At 46.8% G+C, this 21,445-nt stretch overlaps 1 protein-coding gene across 1 annotated transcript in view; it reads right to left on the reverse strand.

Moving 5' to 3' along the window:
• Positions 1 to 5,991: 5,991 nt before the first annotated feature.
• Positions 5,992 to 21,445, reverse strand: part of LOC144798350 (cytochrome P450 2B1-like) — a 243,576-nt gene continuing 228,122 nt past the window's right edge. The window contains exons 9-10 of the mRNA XM_078669185.1: positions 14,966 to 15,107; positions 5,992 to 7,649 (exon numbers count right to left, since the gene is read on the reverse strand). Coding sequence (XP_078525311.1) covers positions 7,438 to 7,649; positions 14,966 to 15,107 — 354 coding nt within the window. The 3' untranslated portion in view covers positions 5,992 to 7,437. The remainder of the gene's footprint in view (positions 7,650 to 14,965; positions 15,108 to 21,445) is intronic.

Consider the following 21,445-nt stretch of genomic DNA (forward strand, 5'->3'; position numbering starts at 1 on the left):
CCGTAAGCAGGGGTGGCTCACCCATCGCGCACCTGGGGCTCTATAGGTCCCTCTTGGCAATCCGGTTAAAGGGAAGGCGAAGGTAAAAAGGTAGGCGCGCACAGGCTCCTTTGAAAAGATATCCAATCAACCCGGGGAGGGTGTTGACTTCCTTAATGCTTCCAGCCTGACAGACTAAGACCCATCATTCACTGATTCCAGTGATGGTGATGAGAAGGATGCTCCTGGGCCCAGCAAGAGGAAGCGCTCTGGGCGCCTTTCGACACCACGGGCTAAGACCCCTAAGGGGCTTACCTTCAATCCCAGGGATATCGTCCACCCTCGGTCTTCTAACTGGACCCTCCCTAAGATGTGGCTGATTACATGCAGGAGCACATCTGGTAGGGTTTTGATAAGGAGGTGCCAAGTTGCACCCCGAATGCCCCAGGCCCGACCTGGCGGGGAAGGTCACTGAGACTCCAGAGGTGGACCCCACCACGGTGACTTTTATAAAAAATGGGCCAAGGACCCCAAAAAAGGCCTGGATAGGGCCTGGCGTAACTGCCAGGACAAGCTTATGTATGTCACAGGGCCCCTGACAAAGATTCTAGAGCTCGCTTTTCAAGCTAAGGAATCCAGCACGCCCATGGACCCTGATCTCCTTGTCGGTTGGGCACAGCTGGCGATTTGCCAACTGGGAAACGCTAATGCGGCCATCTCCACCGAGTGCCACCGTTCCATCCTGATGTGGATGGATCCACATTTCAGTGAGTTGGCTTCGTCAGAAGCGGGCCCAATGGTGCAGGGTCTCCTTTTTGGTGCCCCCTATGTTAAGGATTTGGTGAAATTCGTAACTACCTTCAATTCTACGGAAAAAGCCCTTCTGTCTCTTAAGAAGGTTTACTGAAACGCTCTTTTTCGCAGGGCTGAACGATTCAGGGGTCTATCGTCAGGCTGTATGTCCTACCTGGGCTCCCAGCAAGGTATTTCCTACCGCGGACATAGCTATGCACAGAGTCAGTCCGCCTACAATACTTTCTACCCCACCTGAGCTTGTGGGAGACAACAATGTTTCTGCAAGGGATACAACAGGGGTAACCAAGGAGCCTCCCAGGACACAAGTTAATGGAGGTGAGAATTATTCCTCCGTCCGAGGTGGTGTTGGGGGGTAGGACGAGATTGTTTTTACAGAACTGGTAAGGTCTCACCCAGGACTCTTGGTTTCTTGAGGTGGTCCTCCAACCCAACCCAACCACACCCCCCTCAGGAACTGTCTTTTTCCCTACGAGATCAAGAGGTCAACTCAGCCGAAATTCAGGCGCTCTTGGAAAAGGAAGCCATAGGTCATGCTTCCCCTCATCCCGGGGTTTTCTCAGCACCATTTTCTTGGTCAACATGAGAGGGGGCGGGTCCTGCATGGTGTTAAACCTGAGGGACTTCAACACTTGGATAGTATACAGACATTTCAAGATGGAGGCCATCCATCTACTTTGGGATATTCTGCAAGAAGATGATTGGATGGTCTTATTGCACCTGAAAGACGCATACTTGACAATTCCCATTTTTCCCCCTCACAGGCGTTTCCTCCCATTCACTTGGCTCGGTTACTGTTTCGAGTTCAAGGTCCTCTCCTTAGGTCTCTCATCAGGTCCTTGGCTGATGAGACCCATGGTAGGGGCCCTTCGTGTCAAGGGAGTGAGGTTGATCGTCTGCCTCGACGATCTCCTCATTCTGGCTCGAGAGCCCCAAACTGTGACCAAGCACCTGAACTGGGCAATTCAGCTACTCCAAGACCTGGTGTTTATCACCAATCAACCGAAATCTTGCCTGATCCCGTCACAGCGCATTGAATTTTTGGGGTTCCAGACATATTCGGTGTTATCCCAATTGGTATTTCCAGCTTCCAAAATACAGAATATCAAGGCGTAGAGGGTGGTGTTAGCCAGCTCGACAATCTCGTTGAGATCTGTGGCTCGGATTGTGGGTCTCCTAGCCTCATCCATTCAAACCCTTTTTCTGGGTCCTCTCCATTACAGGGCTATGCTGAGACTCGAGATCCAACACTTGCAGAAGGGCCTGTTCTATACGATTCAAGTTCGCCTCTCGGAAGAGGCCAAGACAGAGATGACGTGTTGGCTCGACCACATGGAGGCCTTGAAGGGCAAAGTGATCTTCGGCAGCACCCCGGATATCCTCCTGGAATCGGATGCCAGCAGGTGGGGCTGGGGGAGCCAGGTTTGGAGCCCTGACCACAGGGGGGCGGGGGGTAGTTTGTCGGAGAGCGAACTCCGGCTCTATATAAACTGCCTGGACTTCTTAGTGGCGTCTTTTGCGATCAAGAGCCTCTCCCCCTCTCAGACGGACTGTTGCATTCTGCTGAGGATGGACATCTCAACACTCTGTTTTGTCGAAAAGTTGGGCGGTACAAGGTCACGGTTGTTGGCGAGATTGCCAAAGATTTATGGCATTTTTGCCTTCAGCACCAGATCGCAGTTATAACAAAATACCTGCCGGGGGAGAGGAACTCGGTGGCGGACTGGCACTCCAGATTTCCCAGAGATTTAAGCAATTGGAGACTTCTCCCGAAGATCTTTTTCAGTCTCAATCGCAGATGGGAACCATGTTCAATGGATCTTTTTGCCTCATGTCTCAATCGCCAACTTCCTCTGTTCTTCAGTTTGAGGATGGATCCAGAAGCTGTAGCAACGGATGCCTTCTTACAGGACAGGCCTCCTCTACTGGGCTATGCCTTTCCCCCCTTCAGCATGATCCCCAGAGTTCTGGCTCAGGTGCAGCGTCTGAAACTGAGGTTGTTCTAGTGACTCCTTTCTGGATAGCACAACCATAATTCCCTGTGGCTCTGGAGCAGTCGTGCGACAGCCCTCTCTTGATTCCAGTTCGCCGGAATCTGTTGTTAGACCCGATAGGCCAGCCTCATCCATTAATCAGCTCAAGGCAACTCAGATTGGAAGCCTGGAGGGTTGCAGAGGCTGATGGCAAGTTCCGGGTATTTAGCCAGAAACTTTGTTCTTTATCAACCCAGGCATGAGCTGCAGGTACCCACAAGCTATATGCTTCGGCATGGCGATGATGGTCACATTGGTGTGACAAATGGAATGCTTATCCCACTGCAACGGATATTAGCCTGGTGATCAATTTCCTCTCTTTGTTGGCAATCAATCGGCTTAGCTTATAGGTCCATTAACAATTATAGGTCAGCTATATCTGCTGGACATATTCCCATAGTAAAATAACCGGTGGGGGAGCATCCAGTGCTATGTAAGCTCCATTCGTAAGAGTCATTCGCTTATGTAAACCCTCGCAGGCAAGATAGTCAGTGCTTTGGGATGTTAATGTGGTCCTAAGAATTTTGGAGGGATGGCCGAAGAATATGTTTCTTTCACGTAGGCAATTATCTGCCAAGCTTACAATGTTGTTGTGCCTAATTTCGTATAAGAGAGTATCCGATGTCCGCGCTTTTGACCTGTCGAGCAGAGTTCATTCCCCAGATGGGGTAGTTTTCTCCATTTCTAGACGGACTAAGTCCAATACTAGGACAGTATCTTACCCGGCTTTCCCTAATAACACAAAACTGTGTGTGGTAAATTGTCTTAAGGTCTATGAATTATCCACCAGTGAATTCCGAACAGACCCGGGTGGGCAAGTACTCATTACATTGGAGAAGCCTTTCAAGCCTTTGGCTGCTGCTACGTTGGCAAGATGGATGCGGTGGCTACTGTCGGAAGCTGGTATTGATGTTTCTATATTTGGTGCGCACTCTGCCAGAGGCGCTATGGCTTCCAATCCTTCAATTCGGTTCAAGGTTAGAGAACATCTTGAGAGTGGCCGATTTGTCCTTGGAATCAACCTTCAAGTCCTTTTACTACAAGCTGATTGTGGATGTCGCCTCAGTGGTGGTTGCACAGCTTTGAGCAAGCATAATAGGAGCCTCTGGTACTGACATAGAATATAAACTTTTCTAGCTTACGCAATAATAATTTTAAATTCTATGAAGGATTCGGGCAGAGGATTATCCCACCGTGATGTGTTGCGTATTACGCAGATACGTAAGGTCTAAGTATACTTTCTAGTGATAACACTACTTATATGTGATTTTATGGGTTTTTCCCACCCGGTACGTTATGTTTAGACTTGTAAGCTGTTTGCTGGCTGTCTTATGCATAAACTTGTCTTTCTAGAAAGGATTTTATGGCTTTCCTTTCTGGTTTCACAGGAAACTACTAGAAACGGGCCTAAGCTGAACGGCTGCATATGAAGTTATCTTGAGCAAGATTTCCGGATTGTCTGAAGGCGATCTCATTCCTCACTGCACGATTTGGAGGACCACTTCGGGAGTGGTGCTGTTAGGTCATCCCTGCTATGTGTTTGGACAATGTTTCTTCTTGGTTGTTGGTTCCGATTAAAAAGAAAGAAGATTCTAAGATGGAGGTTCCTGGTATTGAAGGACTGGATTTCATGTGATTGGTGCATGTGACTACTGAAGGTTCATGGGTTATGTAGTTTTCTTCTTTATTGTTTTAATTGGCTGCTGTGAGCAATAAAACGATGGATTTAGGCCCAGATCTCTGTACTGGGGTGAATGTATAACATTGTTCTGCATTCTGTTCATCCATTGTTCTTTTTGCATTTGTCACCCCGAGTGGGACGGTTATGCCCAGACGTGGATCATGTGCTCTCCATGCAACTGGAGTCAAGCTATCCTGGCTGATGAGGGGTGAAACCCCGAAACCGGTCCTAGGGTGCTTGTTTCCAGTTCAGGGAAGACCTGGCCTGGCAGTTCAAGCTGGACTGTTCCCAATGGGCACAGGGTCAAGACTGATTTGCATACAGTTGGGTTCAAACTGGAATGGCATGGTGAGCAAAAAAAGATGGATTTAGGCCCAGATCTCTGTACTGAGGTGAATGTATGACATTGTTCTGCATTCTGTCCACCAATTGTTCTTTTTGTGATTTTTAATAGTAAAAATAGAAAGCATAATCCTCACCTCAGAGTCCTTACTAGAATTGAAAATTCTTATCACATAAGTCAGAAAATTGTATATTTCATAATTTACTGCAGTATCCTCAGTAGAAAATGCTTTCGGTTTTCTACTTTGATTCCACCAAGATGGTGGTCATATGTTCCACACCTTTGGCAGAAATTCAGAATGTTAGCACTCTAGTTGCTCATTAGAACGTTGTAGTAAACTGCTGATCACCAGGTTGATAACTGGCAGTCTGCTGCTGGTGTCCCGAGTGCATGTTTCAGTCAGCATGTGTCGAAAGTACATGTTTAAGTCTTCATGTTCCAGTCTGCATGTCAGAATGCTTCAATGAAATAGAAGAGGAAGATATTTAGGAACTTAAAATGTGCCATCATTTTTCATTCTAAAGCACTAACTATAATTTCTATGACAAACTGAACACCCTCATTTTGTTCCTTTCTAAATTAAATGGTTTACATTTTGCCAGTTTGATTCAGCCAACATGGCTTCAGGTGTGCCATACTATTGTCAGAAGTAACACCGTTAGCAATCTAGTTGTTTTTCTGAACACTCTGGGAGGCTGCAGTATAGCACACTTGAATCAACTGTCAGACTTCATTTTCATATGGCTGAAAAAGATAATGTGAATTTACAGAAAATATGCTCTCATTTTGGCTTCTGGAGCACTTTCCATAACCTCTATTGGGAAATCATGAAAAAAGTTTTTCTCTCAAACATGATTCTTGAAATTCCAGCAGAAGGCTTTTCTAAAGGGTAAAATTACATTAGAACACACCACAATTCCTAAAATTAGTATGGTACCATCAACACAGGATTTAAAGTGTAACTGAAATCTGTTATCACCCTTTATACGTTCTCCTTTTTGTGACCCTCAAAACTTGCCATTCACTACAATGCAGTTCAGTAGGGTGCTATCATGTATATTGGTTCCAAGATGGCTGCCAACATTTTCTGGTGAAGTGCTGGCAGCCAATCAAATTTCAGTAGGATTTTGGGCTCCAAGATATCTTTTTTTAAATTATTTATTTATTTTTAAGTTTTGTATAGTGCGAACATGACCCAGGTGGGTATCAGAGCGCTTTACATACGGTATAGGTAGACAAAGGAAAATAGCTAGGGGAGAGAAATCATAGAAACAGTGGGACAATATACAACAGGGACAAGAGGAAATTGAGGTGGGCATAGGAAGCAGGTTGGGTGAGAATGACAAGTAGGGCAATATGCATCAAAAGCAATCCAGACAGTAAACAGTCACTTGGAGGCAATAGGAGCACACTATGGGCCAGATGTAGGTAATTCTATTTTACCGATTCATAAATACCGAATTTTACCGATTCAGTATTTATGAATCGGTAAAATAGAAGGGGGGAGATTTAGGTAAAATCGGTAATTGAATTACCGATTCTGTAAAAATCTGTATTTACCGAATCGGTAAATACCGATTCGGTAATGCCCATTGATTCCTATGGGCATTGAAGCCCATAGGAATCAATGGGCATTACCGAATCGGTATTTACCGATTCGGTAAATACCGATTCCAGCAAGGGTGCAGGGGGTGTCACTTTGACACCCTCTAGCACCGCAAATACAGGTATGTGTGCCATGTGGCACACAGACATGCTCTAAGGGCATGTCTGTCTGTCACATGGCATAGGTGTGCATGCACACATGTGCATGCACACCTGGATTCGGTATTTTACAACCCAATTGGATTGGGTGGTAAAATACCGAATCTGAAAGGCCTTTGGGACTCAGAAGAGTCCCACCTACATTTGGAAGTTACCGAATCGGTAAAAATACCGATTCGGTATTTTACAGATTCGGTAAATTTACCGATTCGGTAAATTTACAGAATCGGTAAAATTGGCCCCCTACATACCAAAAACCCATTTACCGGTCGGTAAATGGCCACCTACATCTGACCCTATATTTGTTAAACCTAAATGTCTCTGAACTACTGAACAGATTTACACTAAATCACAAAAAGCACGCTTTTTGAACCAACATCTAGCATTTGGCCAAATTTGGTGTAATTCTGTTCAGCGGTTTGGGCTGTAGTCATGTTCAAAAAATGAAAAATCCCTATAGCCATGACATGAGGAGAACACGTTTTGGGATCCCCCTTTTTGTCTGCCCCCCACTTGACAAACCACTCCAAAACTTTCAACACTGGAGCTCAACCAAATAAGGGAAGTTGTGTGAAAATGTCATGAAGATTCATCAAGCAACTCCAATGTTATTGGCAAAATAAAAAAAAAATTCCTACGGAAACTGTGGTCCTAACTATAACTATTAATATATATTATATATCTATATATATAGTTTACATCGTATAGTTTACATTGTATAGTTTACATTGTAACTATGTATTTTAGACCCCAATATTTTTGATACAATATTTTTATAGCACAATATTTTTTATGTCATTATTATGTCATAAAAGGGTGCAGCTTCAGGAATAGCATTCCGCGTTTTGCAAAAATGATTCACGCCTTGTCTGACAAATCAGCTTGAATGGAAGTGGGGTACGCAAAAAACCATTTTTGTAAGAAAAATCAGGACAATGCTCCTTGTCCGCAAGGAAGTCCACATTCTGAAGTAAGCAGGTGAGGAATATGAAGAGTTCCATCTTGGCGAGTTGTTCTCCCAGGCACACCCGCGAACCTACAACAAGAAACAAGGCATGAAAAGGACCCTTAAAAACGGTCTGTAAATTAGCCCCAAACCCTGTCATAAAATGAGTGGGACTTGAGAGAAAAGCCAAAACAATGTGCACATGAGAAGATACCCACACCCATTCAGAGCCCAAGAAGCAGCACAATATTTTGAATCATCGTGCACAATTGCACAATAACTTTGAAGAAATCTTCGGATTGTGCAATCTGGTTTGGAAATTGAAATCTGAGGGGTGACGAGGGAATGCAATATAGTGACAGATTTCAGGGATGGGAAAACTTTGTTAGGTGTTGTGCCATGACTTTAGTTGAGGGCAACAAAACTGTTCTCCCAATGTAGTCATCAAAAATGAATTCAATAGTATTAAGTTACATTTGAGAGGTTTGTAAAGACTTTATTAAGATTTTTGACCGACAACACTGGTTACACAAATACATTACGTCGCTTCCTCATGACCGAAATAAAATATCTTCATTGGACCAAATATGGAGACTCACGGAAAATAAAAGTACCAATATTTTTTAAATACTTACTGCAGTAATACACTCATAAAATACAGAAAAAAGTGATGGATGGAATGTTTGAATTAATCTCAACTACTGGAAATTACTTGGGCTGCAACCCAATCCATTGTTATTTTGAAGACCATGTTACCTCAGTTTGGACTCAGATATATGTAAATCAGTCTTGACCCTGCTCCATTCGGAACAGTCCAGCCCAACCTGCCAAGCCAGTTCCTCCCTGAAGCAGAACACAAGCAACCCAGGACCGGTTTTGCCCTAGTTATGGGGTCATCAGCTGGGTACAGCTTGGTTCCAGTGACACAGTGTGTACGGGACCCATGTCTGGGCATTCCTGCCCCACTTAGGGTGGCACAAAGTACATAAAAAGTGATGGATGGATTGCTTGAATTAAACTCACCCACTGGTAATTACTCAGGCCACCCAGTACGTCATTATTTTGCACACCATGACACCTCAGGTTGGACCCAGCTATACGCGAATCAGTCTTAACCATGCTTCAATCGGAGCAGTCCAACCCGAACTGTCAAGCCAGGTCCTCCCTGAACCGGAACATAAGCAATTTAGGACCAGTTCCTAATGGCGCAGGGTCAAGACTGATTTATAGCTAGGTTGGGATGTGGCCCGAGTGTTTACCAGTGGCTGAGATTAATTCAGCCATTCCATCCATCGCTGTTTTGTATGCCTATTGTGATGTAATAAGCTCAGCACGGTAGCATAATAATGGTACTGAATTTGTATATCTTTGGTCCATAACTTTCACTAAGACTATGTATATGGCCAATTAAAGATATTGTATTATGTATCTGACTCCTGGGATCATCTTCTCTTCAATTAAGATTAAAGTGTGAGCTCAGGTAACTTCAAACAGGTGGTGTGACCTCAGTCCCTCTGGGCCGGTCACACCACCACGCACCGCGCACACTCCCCGTGGGTGTGCCCAGGCTGCCCCGTTCCCGCCGCTGGCCGCAGCTGTGCCCCTGACCATTAGGCGTGGTCTCAGCCTCTGTAGCGCAGCGCCGCTTCTTGCTGTCTGCTCGACTTTCTCCCCTGTTGCACGTTTGTATCCCCTGTGTTTGGTGCTGTCTCCCCTGCTTCCCTTCTGTGCCCAGCCTTTCTCTTTTTAGTTTAGTTTATTTGTCCGCCGTTTTTGACCCGCTGTGCCCCCGCCGCGTTTTCCGCCACCTCCCCGCTCCCCGCCGCTGATCCCCTGCGGCCCCGCCCCCTTCCACCTGGACCCTTCCCATTCGCCGCCCCGCTCCCGCCTCCCAGCTGCCCCTCCCTCGCTCCACCCCCCCGACTTTCCTCATATGGCAGAGTGGCAAACGCGCAGCGTTGACGTGCAGCGGGCGCGCCGATTGTGCGCCGAAGGCATGCCAAAGGTAAGCCCGTCTGCGCCCGTCCGCGCCTGGACCGCGCCCAGTGCCAGGACCCCTGGCCCCCACCGACAAAAGCCGACCCGACTGACCTACGACGCCACCGAACTCAACGCTCTCAACACCGGCCGAACCCCGGGTTGCTACCGATCCACACCGAGACGCACCCACGGACCCTTCAGCTGCCACTCCTGCAAGTTCACCTGCAACCGGACCCACGCCACACCAGCACCCACCAAGCCGAACTCCAGCAGCACCCACCTGAAGTGCATTCTGCTCAACACCCGCTCCGTCCACAGACACGCCGTCGAGCTCTGGAACCTGCTCGACACCACAGCCCCAGATGCTGCCTTCCTCACGGAAACCTGGATGAACGACTCCTCAGCGCCCGACATCGCCATCGCCATCCCGGACGGCTACAAGATCATCCGGAGGGACCGCGTCAACCAGACCGGAGGAGGCATCGCCATCATCCACAGGGACACCATCCGCATCACGACCAACACCGACGATACCCTCGCACCCGCCGAACACCTGCACTTCCAGATCCACGTCAACTCCAAGACCACCCTCAGAGGCACCCTTATCTACAGACCCCCGGGACCACGCACACAATTCAGCGAAGACATCGCCGACTTCATCAGCCCACACGCCCTCCCCTCCGCCGACTACATCCTCCTCGGGGACCTCAACTTCCACCTGGAGAACAACAACGACCGCAACACCACCACCCTGCTGGACAACCTCGCCAACCTCAGACTCAAGCAACTGGTGACCACCCCCACCCACCGCGCCGGACACACACTCGACCCGGTCTTCTCTTCCAGCAAGGACATCGCCTTCAGCCACGCCACGGGACTCCACTGGACGGACCACAGCTGCATCCACTTCAGCTACAGAAAGAACACGATCCACCACCACCAGCAACAGGTTCCGCGCAGAAGCTGGAACAAGATCACTGCAGACCAGCTCGCTACTTCCCTGAGCAAGAACCCTCCCACCAGCACAACGAACCCCAGCCAAGCGGCCACCAACCACACGAAATGGATCTGCGACTGCGCAGACGACCTCGCCCCTCTGAAGACCCCGCCGAGCAGACCCGGCAGCAAGAAAGCCCCATGGTTTAACGACGAACTCAAGAGCTCCAAGAAGAACTGCAGAGCACTCGAGAAAACCTGGCGCAGAGACCCAACACCGGACAACATGACTGCCCTCAAGCTCGCCACCCGAAAACACCACCAACTGATCCACGCCACCAAGAAAACCGCATTCAAGGAACGACTGGACAACAACGCACACAACAGCAAGGAACTCTTCAACATCGTGAAAGAGCTCTCCAACCCCAACGCCGGAAACAACGACATCACCCCTTCGCAAGACCTCTGCAACTCCCTCACCTCCTACTTCCACAACAAGATCGCGGACATACACAACAGCTTCAGCACTCAACCAACGCACGCCACGACCGAACCACCGCCCCCCACAACCACCCTCCGCGCCTGGACCCCGATCAGCACCAAAGACACCATCCACACGATGAACTCCATCCACTCCGGATCTCCGACAGACCCCTGCCCTCACCACGTCTTCAACAAGGCCGACGCGGTCATCGCACCCCACCTGCGGGACATCATCAACACCTCCTTCGACACCGCCACCTTCCCGGAGAGCTGGAAGCACGCCGAACTCAGCGCTCTACTTAAGAAACCATCAGCCGACCCCACCGACCTCAAGAACTACCGCCCCATCTCGCTGCTTCCGTTTCCGGCTAAAGTCATCGAGAAGACCGTCAACAAGCAACTGGCCGCCTTCCTCGAGACGAACGGTTCCCTCGACCTCTCGCAGTCTGGCTTCCGGGCCAACCACAGCACCGAGACCGCCCTGATCGCAGCCACCGATAACATCCGAGCCCTGCTCGACAACGGAGAAACAGTGGCCCTCATCCTCCTGGACCTCTCCGCGGCCTTCGACACTGTCTGCCACCGTACCCTAGTACAGCGCCTGAGCAACGTCGGAATCCAGGAGAAGGCACTGGAGTGGATCATCTCCTTCCTCGCCGGAAGGACACAGAGAGTCCGCCTCCCCCCGTTCAGATCGGAGGCCACCGAAGTCATCTGCGGCGTTCCTCAAGGCTCCTCGCTCAGCCCAACACTCTTCAACGTCTACATGAGCCCCCTCGCTGCGATCGCACGCCAGCACAACCTCAACATCATCTCCTACGCCGACGACACCCAGCTGATCCTCTTCCTCACCAACGACCCCGCCACCGCCAGAGCCAACCTGCACGAAGGGATGACAGACGTAGCCAAATGGATGTCGAACAGCCGCCTGAAACTGAACTCGGACAAGACGGAAGTCCTCATCCTGGGATCATCACCCTCCACCTGGGACAACTCCTGGTGGCCCCCCGCCCTGGGCAGCGCACCCAAACCCACGGACCACGCACGCAACCTGGGCTTCATCCTGGACTCCTCCCTCTCCATGACCAGACAAGTCAACGCCGTCTCCTCATAGTGCTTCAACATCCTGCGCATGCTACGTAAGATCTTCCGATGGATCCTCACCGAGACCAGGAAGACGGTCACCCAGGCCCTCGTCACCAGCCGTCTGGACTACGGCAACTCCCTCTACACCGGAACCACCGCCAAACTCCAGAAGAGACTCTAGCGGATCCAGAACACCTCAGCACGACTCATCCTGGACATCCCCCGCCGCAGCCACATCTCCGGACACCTGAGAGACCTGCACTGGCTCCCGGTCAACAAGAGAATCACCTTCCGGCTCCTCACCCACGCACACAAAGCCCTACACAACCAAGGCCCAGGATACCTCAACAGCCGCCTCAACTTCTACGCTCCCAAACGCCAGCTTCGATCGACCAGCCACGCCCTCGCCGCCGTCCCCCGCATCCGAAGAGCCACCATGGGAGGAAGGTCCTTCTCCTACCTGGCAGCCAAGACCTGGAACTCCCTTCCGACCCACCTCCGCCTGACCCAAGACCACCTCGCCTTCAGGAAGCAGCTCAAGACCTGGCTGTTCGAGCAGTAGCGGACCGCCTCCCCCCAGCGCCTTGAGACCCTCCGGGTGAGTAGTGCGCTATATAAATGCTTTGATTGATTGATTGATTGATTGATTGATTGATTGATAGTGCTCTGAGTTTGTCTTCTTCAGCTCAGCCCCACACATTTCTGATGTCCCTCCTACAACATTATGTCCGACATTGAGGGAGGTCACCCTGCTCAGTGGATATGGCCAATTGAAAGCTGTGTTTGTACTTTTAAAGTTAAATCTTACAGCAAGTGACCTCACACTATTAAAAAAAAAGAGGATGATGTGGTCAAAATTATAATTTGTTTTAGCTGATTTCTTCTTTCTCCTAGGAGTTGTTATATATTATTATGTTATTTATTTTTTGCTAAGGGCTTGCACTGGAGATGGTTTCATGATGTTAGGAGGCAGTGAAATTGAAGTCACCACAAAATGATAAAAGAGATAAGTGAGAGGTATCGAGGAATATTCTGAATTGTAGAAGCTCTGCTGTGACCCATAATTTACAACGGACAGAGAGCCACAATGAAGGAGCTTAAAGTTCCAAAAGAGTCAGTGTGTCTGCAAAACCTAGGAAATCAGAGGAACTGCTTTAGTGTACCAATTAATCAGACGCCTGGGGGTACGGTATGTTGAAGGCAAAGAACCAAGAGAATTAGAGGTAGATCGTGAGGGTGCGGTAATAAACAAACCATGGATACAGTTGCAGAGAGACCCTCAGTGCTCAGGTAAAAAGCAGTGCATGTGGTGGTTGCAAGTATTCAGAAAAATGTTTTTACTACTTAAAAATAGTTATAGCCAGGAAAGAAACGAATTTATTGTTAGAGCAGCAATATTCAGAAATAGAAAGCTGTGAATGACAGGATTCGGAGACTCAGCAAACTAGAGTCTTTACAGAGAGAGAGAGAGGACAAAAATGCCCAGGAATCTATAAAGTGAATAAGGTGGACCAAACTCTCAGAAATTCAAAGACTGTGGATGAGGCTTACATGGACACTGTTGGCAAAACCAGACAGCATCCTGCACTACACCTCAGCTGCTCTGGCAAAGAGACTGCCAGTATAACCAAGATGCATGTACGGCCAGTGCTAACAGAAAACAGTGTTGTACAAGAATTTCCCTAGTATCCATCCAGCTAACAATATTCTTTACATATTTCCTAAAAAAATATTGACCTCTTAATGTGTATCAGACGAGGTGCATCCCAAAGGTAGAATATTTGGGAAACAACCTTTGCAACACAACTTTTACAACGCACTACCATTACAACGAAACTTTTACAATGCAACATCCATTACAACGCAACCATTACAACGCATGACACTACAACGCATACCACTAGAACACATGTCATTACAATGCATACCATTACAACGCATAACATTACAACGCATAGTACCCTTACACTTTCCAACACTTATCCTACTGTTGCCCCCCCTGGAGTTAGAATAGTAATTTTTACCCCTACACTATCCAACACTTACCCTACTGTTGCACCCCCCTGGAGTTAGAATAATAATTTTTACCCCTACACTATCCAACACTTACCCTACTGTTGCACCCCCTGGAGTTAGAATAGTAAGGTTTACCCCTACACTATCCAATACTTACCATACATGCAATGTAAAGTTATGCGTTGTAATGGTATGCGTTGTAAAGGTAGTATGCGTTGTAATGGAATGCGTTGTAAAGGTAGTTTTTAAAAATTCGTTGTAATGTCATGCGTTGTAATGGGATGCGTTGTAATGGATGTTGCGTTGTAAAAAATGCGTTGTAAAGGTATGCGTTGTAAAAGTATGCGTTGTAACATCATACATCCGAATATTTAGTCCCACAAAATATACAGTTGGAAGAAGTATACTCTCAAACGTATAGAGGCAAAGTCTTTTTTAAATATTTAATTCATCTTTTTAATCTGTGATATGCACAAACCAATTTCCAGTTTGAAGTAGAGCATTTTCCTCTTCCAAATGTATTGTGAAATTAATCATTCTTTTCTGTGTGGCAGCTGGTCCTCAGGAAAATACGTAGGTCATATAAAGGGAGAAAGATTTTCTTAAGAATTATGTTAAGTATATTGTGGGCTGTATAGGTTATATGTTACCTGGGTTATATGTAAAAACTGAAACAGGCAGTAATAAAAGTGTCATTCGTGCGTCTCGTTTTGAGGAATCTATGCGTGAAGCAAATGGAGGAAGAGAGTAATTATTGAAATATGTGCAGCTCAACTACAATATATTTAGAAAATTCATTAATGATGTTTTCTGCAAACTATACCTTTGAAGAAAAGTAATGCAGTGTCTAGGCAGTCACAGACTAGCACCAAAAGTATCAACCAATTACTCCTGGAGCTGCTCACCTGTGGAGAAGGGAATCATAGATTCAGGCTTCACAAACTGCCCTTTCTCATCCAGGAAGTTCTGGGGGTTGAAGTGATCGGGGTCTTTCCACACCGAAGGGTTGAAAAGAATGGAGGTCAAGTTAACGGTCACTGATGTGCCCTAGGAATAAAAAGACCGTGTGAAAGCCATTAAAAGAAACTCAGCTGACGTGGGTGATGTTCGCAAAAGTTTAGGAAGAATTTAGGGGTATTTGGCAGAAGAATTGAGATAGTCAGGAGTGATCAAGAATATTCAAGGGACAAGGTGCATTGTGGGTAAACTTAACTCAACAATTCAGACTGAAATAAAAGCATTACCTCTGCAAGATTCTTGGCAATAACGCATCATATAGCATTAATAATAGTTATGGTTTTGATTTTGTAGTTCCTCTAATTGCATCACTTCTTAGATCTGGGGCCTGTGTTCTGAGGTAGAGAATCAAAACGTATTTGTACTGTCACAAGTAGAGCACTCTGCCATGAAGTCCTGGAGTGGTCTAATTTTTCTCTGTTTATCTTCAACACTAGCGTCGATTAGCACATGGCTGCTGTTTCTAACAAGCATTTACAATGCAATGGTCTCCTCTTTGTTAAAGTTAGAGCTATTTGCATTGCAAATGGCATTTTTTTCATTTTGTTTTTTCAAACATAAATAAATGGTATTGTCATTTACAATGGCAATAGGTGAGCATTAGAAATAATGAGTAGAGAGTAATAGCAGACACAGAGCCCAACACACACACACACACACACACACAGCCACACACACACACACAGAGACCCACACACACAGAGCCACACACACACACAGAGACACACACACACACACACACACACACACACAGAGCCACACACACACAGAGCCACACACACACACACAGAGCCACACACACACACACACACACATATAGCCACACACACACACACAGAGCCACACAAACACACACACACACACACACACACACACACACACACACACACAGCCACACACACACACACAGCCACACACACACACAGCCACACACACAGAGCCACACACACACAGAGCCACAAACACAGAGCCACACACACAGAGCCACACACACAGTCAAATGAGCCACCCATGTTTTTAGCAGAATTTAACACTGTGAGCACGAGCAACACTACTATAACGTCTGGCAAGCGAATAACATACCAGCCTAAACGTTTTATTTTTCATGATCAAGCACAAAAGACGTGATCGCATCTGCAGTAACTTTTTTAGGTTTAAAGCCAAAAAAATCCTTACTCGTGAACCTTGAGCTGTTTACTCACAATTAAAGTAATGGTTCTGTGCAAATACTCTTTAAAATAGTACATATGTAATTGTGACATTGACAATCATTCTTGTAATCACATCTGTAGAGTGTGTATGCTTTTTCATAACCACTGCCATGCCTCCCACACACTGAGTGAGGGCATCTTCCTGCACTAGAGCCTGTCAATAGCGTCTCTTACTTTTCTCCAGCTCCTATTTGGGAAGAAGCTGCACCCGCCCCTCGGAAATCTACCTGAAAGAAGAGTACGGGTGGATGAGGAACTTACCGGCTGCTTTAATACGCCACCTCTCACGATAGACTGCCCCACGGCTCTGGTATAAGACTATCATGGCCTTCCCCACCACTGGCAGGAACATCTGCGGCGGAATGTCATGGCCGCCATCAAGCGCGACTCTTCCTCCCGCGCCTCCTGGTCGGCAGCTGTCACCATGCCCCTGATCCACGGCACGTCCAGGATCCGAGTCATTTCCCTCCTTTTGGGTGGCAACATGTTTTTCGCCAGAAGCACAGCTGGGTCCTCTTGCTTTTTGCCACCGGGAAGTGTTATGTGCCCGGGCAGTTTTGTGCCTTGAGTGTGTGTTGGGCATCCATGGAACAAAGTGCCTCCAGCGGTGGCTGTCCCCCCAGGTTGAGCCCTGTTCGAAGAGTCTGTGGTGCCAGCAACAAAAGTTACATGATGCCCGGTGGCCCGGTCTTCCTCTCTCGTGTCCCCTGGTGCTTTGCTCATCGCGAGATTCCTGGAGCGATCGACTCCAGCCAGGACCTCCGCCTCTAGTGAACACTAACTTCCATAAGAGCGTAGGATTGTTGCCTATGTTCCACAAATGGAAACTATTTAACTGCAACCGTTCGGGATCCACAGAATGTTCAGAAATAGGGTTGTTGCGCAGCAGTAAAAACGGTTGTTTACCAATAGAGGCGGCGAGTGAATGCTCTTTATAACAAAGCGTCAAAGCCTAATTAACCAGCGAGAAGCACACCATCTTTCTCCGAGCTCCTGCAAAAATGGATCTCCAAAACGCCCCTTCATTTTCGGATTCGGGGGCGTGTTTTTTTTTCTCTCCTCTTCCCATTGGCTGGAATGTAAAATTCGCTCACATGTTTACCTGAGCCTGGGTCATGCGGAGGTCGTGCGGGATGACATGCAGTGCTCCTTCGATGCCGTCCAGGGATCTGGGCTGGTCTCGGACGTTTGGTGCATGGACGTGCCAGAGCCCTCCGCCAGGGATCTTCGAAACAAGCCGCCATCTTTGTTTTGTTTGGTGTGTCTCTTCCTTGCTGTTTGCTGGTCACTAGGGAATTTCAACATTTCTCTCTGCTCCAAGATTGTGAAGTGGCATGCGAACATTTACGGATGGGGCTCAGTGTTCGGTCACTGCAACGTGGAGGTAGCAGGTGAAAGTTCTTACTGTAGGCTCCAGCAGTGACTTCCGTGGGCTGTTGGACAACACAGCCCTTAGTCTCACATGTTCATTAGTGAAGTCGGGACACTTTGTACAACGTCCACAAACTATTCTGTGACACTCGGATATTTATTTTAAGCTTTGTAACATTACTACTTTATGGCGTTTCAGTATGGGGACTATGCTGTGCTTCGGGTGAGAGGTCGCTGACCAATATTTTGTGTTTTTGTATTTGTACCGCATATAGTTATTATGGTGTGCTTTCTAATGTTTTGTATCAACAACAAGGGGGAGTTTAGGAGGGCAATATTTAACGGGGTCCAGTGTCTCAGCCCTTAGGCCATAGTTACAAACAAAAAAGGAAACACTGTTCCCCAAGAGGGAAAAGAAATTGAAATAACCAAGCGGAAAAATTAGGAGGGGGGAAGGGGGGAATCCCCCTTTCGGAACTAAAACCCTCACACACCCAGCAAGCTAGGTGTCATGCTTCATCATCTAGGTTCTGCTCCTCGTCAGACTGGCGTTGCAATGTCTGACGGGCACCCGTAAAGGGGCTCTTTATCGGAGATCTTTTGTTCCTGCCAGTTGGTGCATGTGGGTATGAGGGCTTCAGGTGAGGTGTAGACGTGAAGTGGTGCAAGATTAAAAAAGGTTGGTGAGTCCACGACAATGTTTTATTGGTGTGGTACACTACCTTAATAAAAACAGTGAGGTGACAGAGCACGCTGGTGCTAAGATCCAGTGGTGTCTATCTTACCTACCTTACCTTACCTTTACGGGTGCCCGTCAGACATTGCAGCGCCAGTCTGACGAGGAGCAGAACCCAGATGATGAAGCATGACACCTAGCTTGCTGGGTGTGTGAGGGTTTTAGTTCGGAAAGGGGGATTCCCCCCTCCTAATTTTTCCGCTTGGTTATTTCAATTTCTTTTCCCTCTTGGGGAACAGTGTTTCCTTTTTTGTTTGTAACTACTTTCTAATGTTTTCCCATATTGAACATTTTTACGTGCATTTATGACTTCATGATGTGATGTGTTTGCCATAGTCTTCTGACAGGGTTTTCTATGTTAGCGCTTAGTGCGGTTTTATGAATGATGTGAGATACTTCATATGTGCTGTGTTATGTATGATGTAATGATGTATGGATGAATTGAGCATGACAGGGGCATGGGAGATACCGATTATATGTGCTGCTCTGGGTTGTCATTTTATTTCTTTTTGTTCTCATAAAATAAGCTCATTAAGATTACTAGTGATGTGTGCTTGGGATCACTTTTCGGTCGTAAGTCTCTCATTTTGTTTTGGTGTTTGTTGTTGTAGTGTGATGACTGCAAGAGGAGAAGTCATTCAGGTCTGCCACTTTTACGTGGTTGTGGCATGGTGCAGAAATATCACCCATCGTTGGAGTTTGTTTGTGATGACTTTATGAGTAGAAGTCTACCAATTTTACGTTGTTGTGGGTTGGTGCAGTAATATCACCCACCGTTGGAGTCTGTTTGTGATTACTTTATGAGTAGAAGTCATTCAGGTCTAGCAAGTGGAATGGTGTTGCTTGGTGTGCTGGGATTGAGAGGGTTTTACCATCGGTGTTGATATGGGGTGGTCCCCAATGCTCCGTTGCTATTTTATTCTCTGCGTGTTGTCTTTAATGTCGGCCTGGCCAGCTGGCATGTTTGTGGCATTAACGGTTTGTTAGAGGACCTGCGGTATGGAGGCGTGTATTGTGTCTTTGTAATGGAATGGGGAAAGATGTGCGAGACATGTTTGTGCTATGTATTGAGTGTATTTTCATAGGGGGGAGGTTGACGTGTACCTTCTCTCTATGTTTATAATGGCAATTTGCTATCACACTCTCAACAAGTTATTTGCATGTATTTTGGTGTAATTTTATATCTTTTCTTTTAATTTCTGTAAATAGTATGCATGCTCCTTTACAATTCATATTTAACTTGTATGCTTTATTACAGTTTATATTGCGACGTGTACCATCTCTGCACTAAAGTTGGTGATTTGTTGTTTACTTAGTTTTGCAGTAGTTGCCAAAGTTATTCCAGTGTTTGTAAAGAAAGGAGATATGTTATACCTGCTGCTCAGCCAGTGTGACTGGGGTTGTGGAATGTTGGTGTGGTGATGCTGTCGAATGTGGAGGTCTTAGAGAGTCAGTTGGAGAATAGGCTGAGCAGCAGGAAGGCTGCTCCTGGTGGGGCTCTTCATGTCATCTACTTAAGTAAACATCTATCGTAATCTACCTTGGTCTATGGGACGTCCTTGAATTACAACAGGCTGTAATTAATTGGCAAGCTCGACCACTGTAATTGGCTGTATGCCGGTTTCTGGTCAAAACTGTTGGCTAGGATAGATGTCCGCAAATCACACTTGTGCTCTATTTGTGGCCATTAATTAAGAGATTGCATTGCAGAGACATAAAGAGCCCTACACTCATCATGGCTGCTCAAACTAAAACAATTAAATCAGCTTTCTAAGTATAAATGACTTTCCTTCTTACCAATGGAGTGCTGCAAGGCAAACGTTATCCACTGGCCAGTTGCCTTATAAGGTCTGCCTGGCAAACCTCTTCTAAAGAACATCACTTTCATCCTAGAGTCAAAGAATAGGAGAAGGTACTGTCACCAGTTAATCATCCGGTGCAGTGCACTACAGCTTTAGATCAAGATGTCCACAACTATATTGGTAAGACACAAGGGGGCATATTTACAAGCCCCTAACGCCACAGGAATGTCACTTTTTGAGACGATCTTGTGGCGACCGGGGCTTCGCCTTATTTATAAGGCGGTGTTAAGCCAATTAACATGGTTGAACACCGCCTTCTAAATAAGGAACCCTTTCACACTATATTTAGTGTGAAAGGGGTGGGCAATGGGTGTTGCGGTGGTCGTTCCGCCACAACACCAACTAATGTTGAAGATGCCTCCTATTTACAAGGGTGGCATAAATAGGAGGCAACACTATAATTAAGACCAGGGAAAACCTGGTCATAACATGGCGAAACAAGGAGAAATGGTTTATTTCGCCTAATTCTTGCTGTTTCTAGGTGTGCTGCATTGTGCAGCACACATAAAAATAGCAAATTGCCATAAATGATTGTTTATGTGCAGGAAGGTGTCCCTTCCAGCACATAAACAATCATTAAAAAAAATTATGATTTGCAATAACTATGTGTGCTGCACAATGCTGCACACATAGGAGTTGCAAATTGCTGATCTAGATTGCTTCTGTGCAGGAAGGGACACCTTCCTGCACATAAACAATCATTCCATCATTCCCTCAACGCAGGCACCCTTGCACTATGGAGAAGGGAACAAAACAACAAAGTGCAGATGCACTATTACTTTGGTTCCTTCAGCATTACTGCAAAGGTGCAGTAATGTTGAAGGAACCGAAGTAATAGTGACTAAGCTAATACTACACCAAAAGTTGCCAAGCACCTTCCTAAAAGAAGTGGACTGCATATAAAGCTCTGCTGCCGCTCATGACCTGAAGGTCCCTCCCCTTAAACTCTACCAGTGATGATCCTGATGCCCCAGCCGCCTGAGACATGTCCTCCATAACCTTCCTGGCATTTTCATGCATAATCTATGGTGACCAGTGCCCCAAGAGAACACCTTAGTCCCCGTAACTGCATAATTTCTGGCACAGGCTTATATAGACCCTCCTTCTACATCTTGAGGATCCCTCTCCTATCTCTAGAGAGGACATTGGAAGCTGCAAATTGTCACATTACATCTGCCCAGTGAAATC

This window comes from Lissotriton helveticus, chromosome 12 (assembly GCF_964261635.1).
Source record: "Lissotriton helveticus chromosome 12, aLisHel1.1, whole genome shotgun sequence".
Classification (NCBI taxonomy): Eukaryota; Metazoa; Chordata; class Amphibia; order Caudata; family Salamandridae; genus Lissotriton; species Lissotriton helveticus.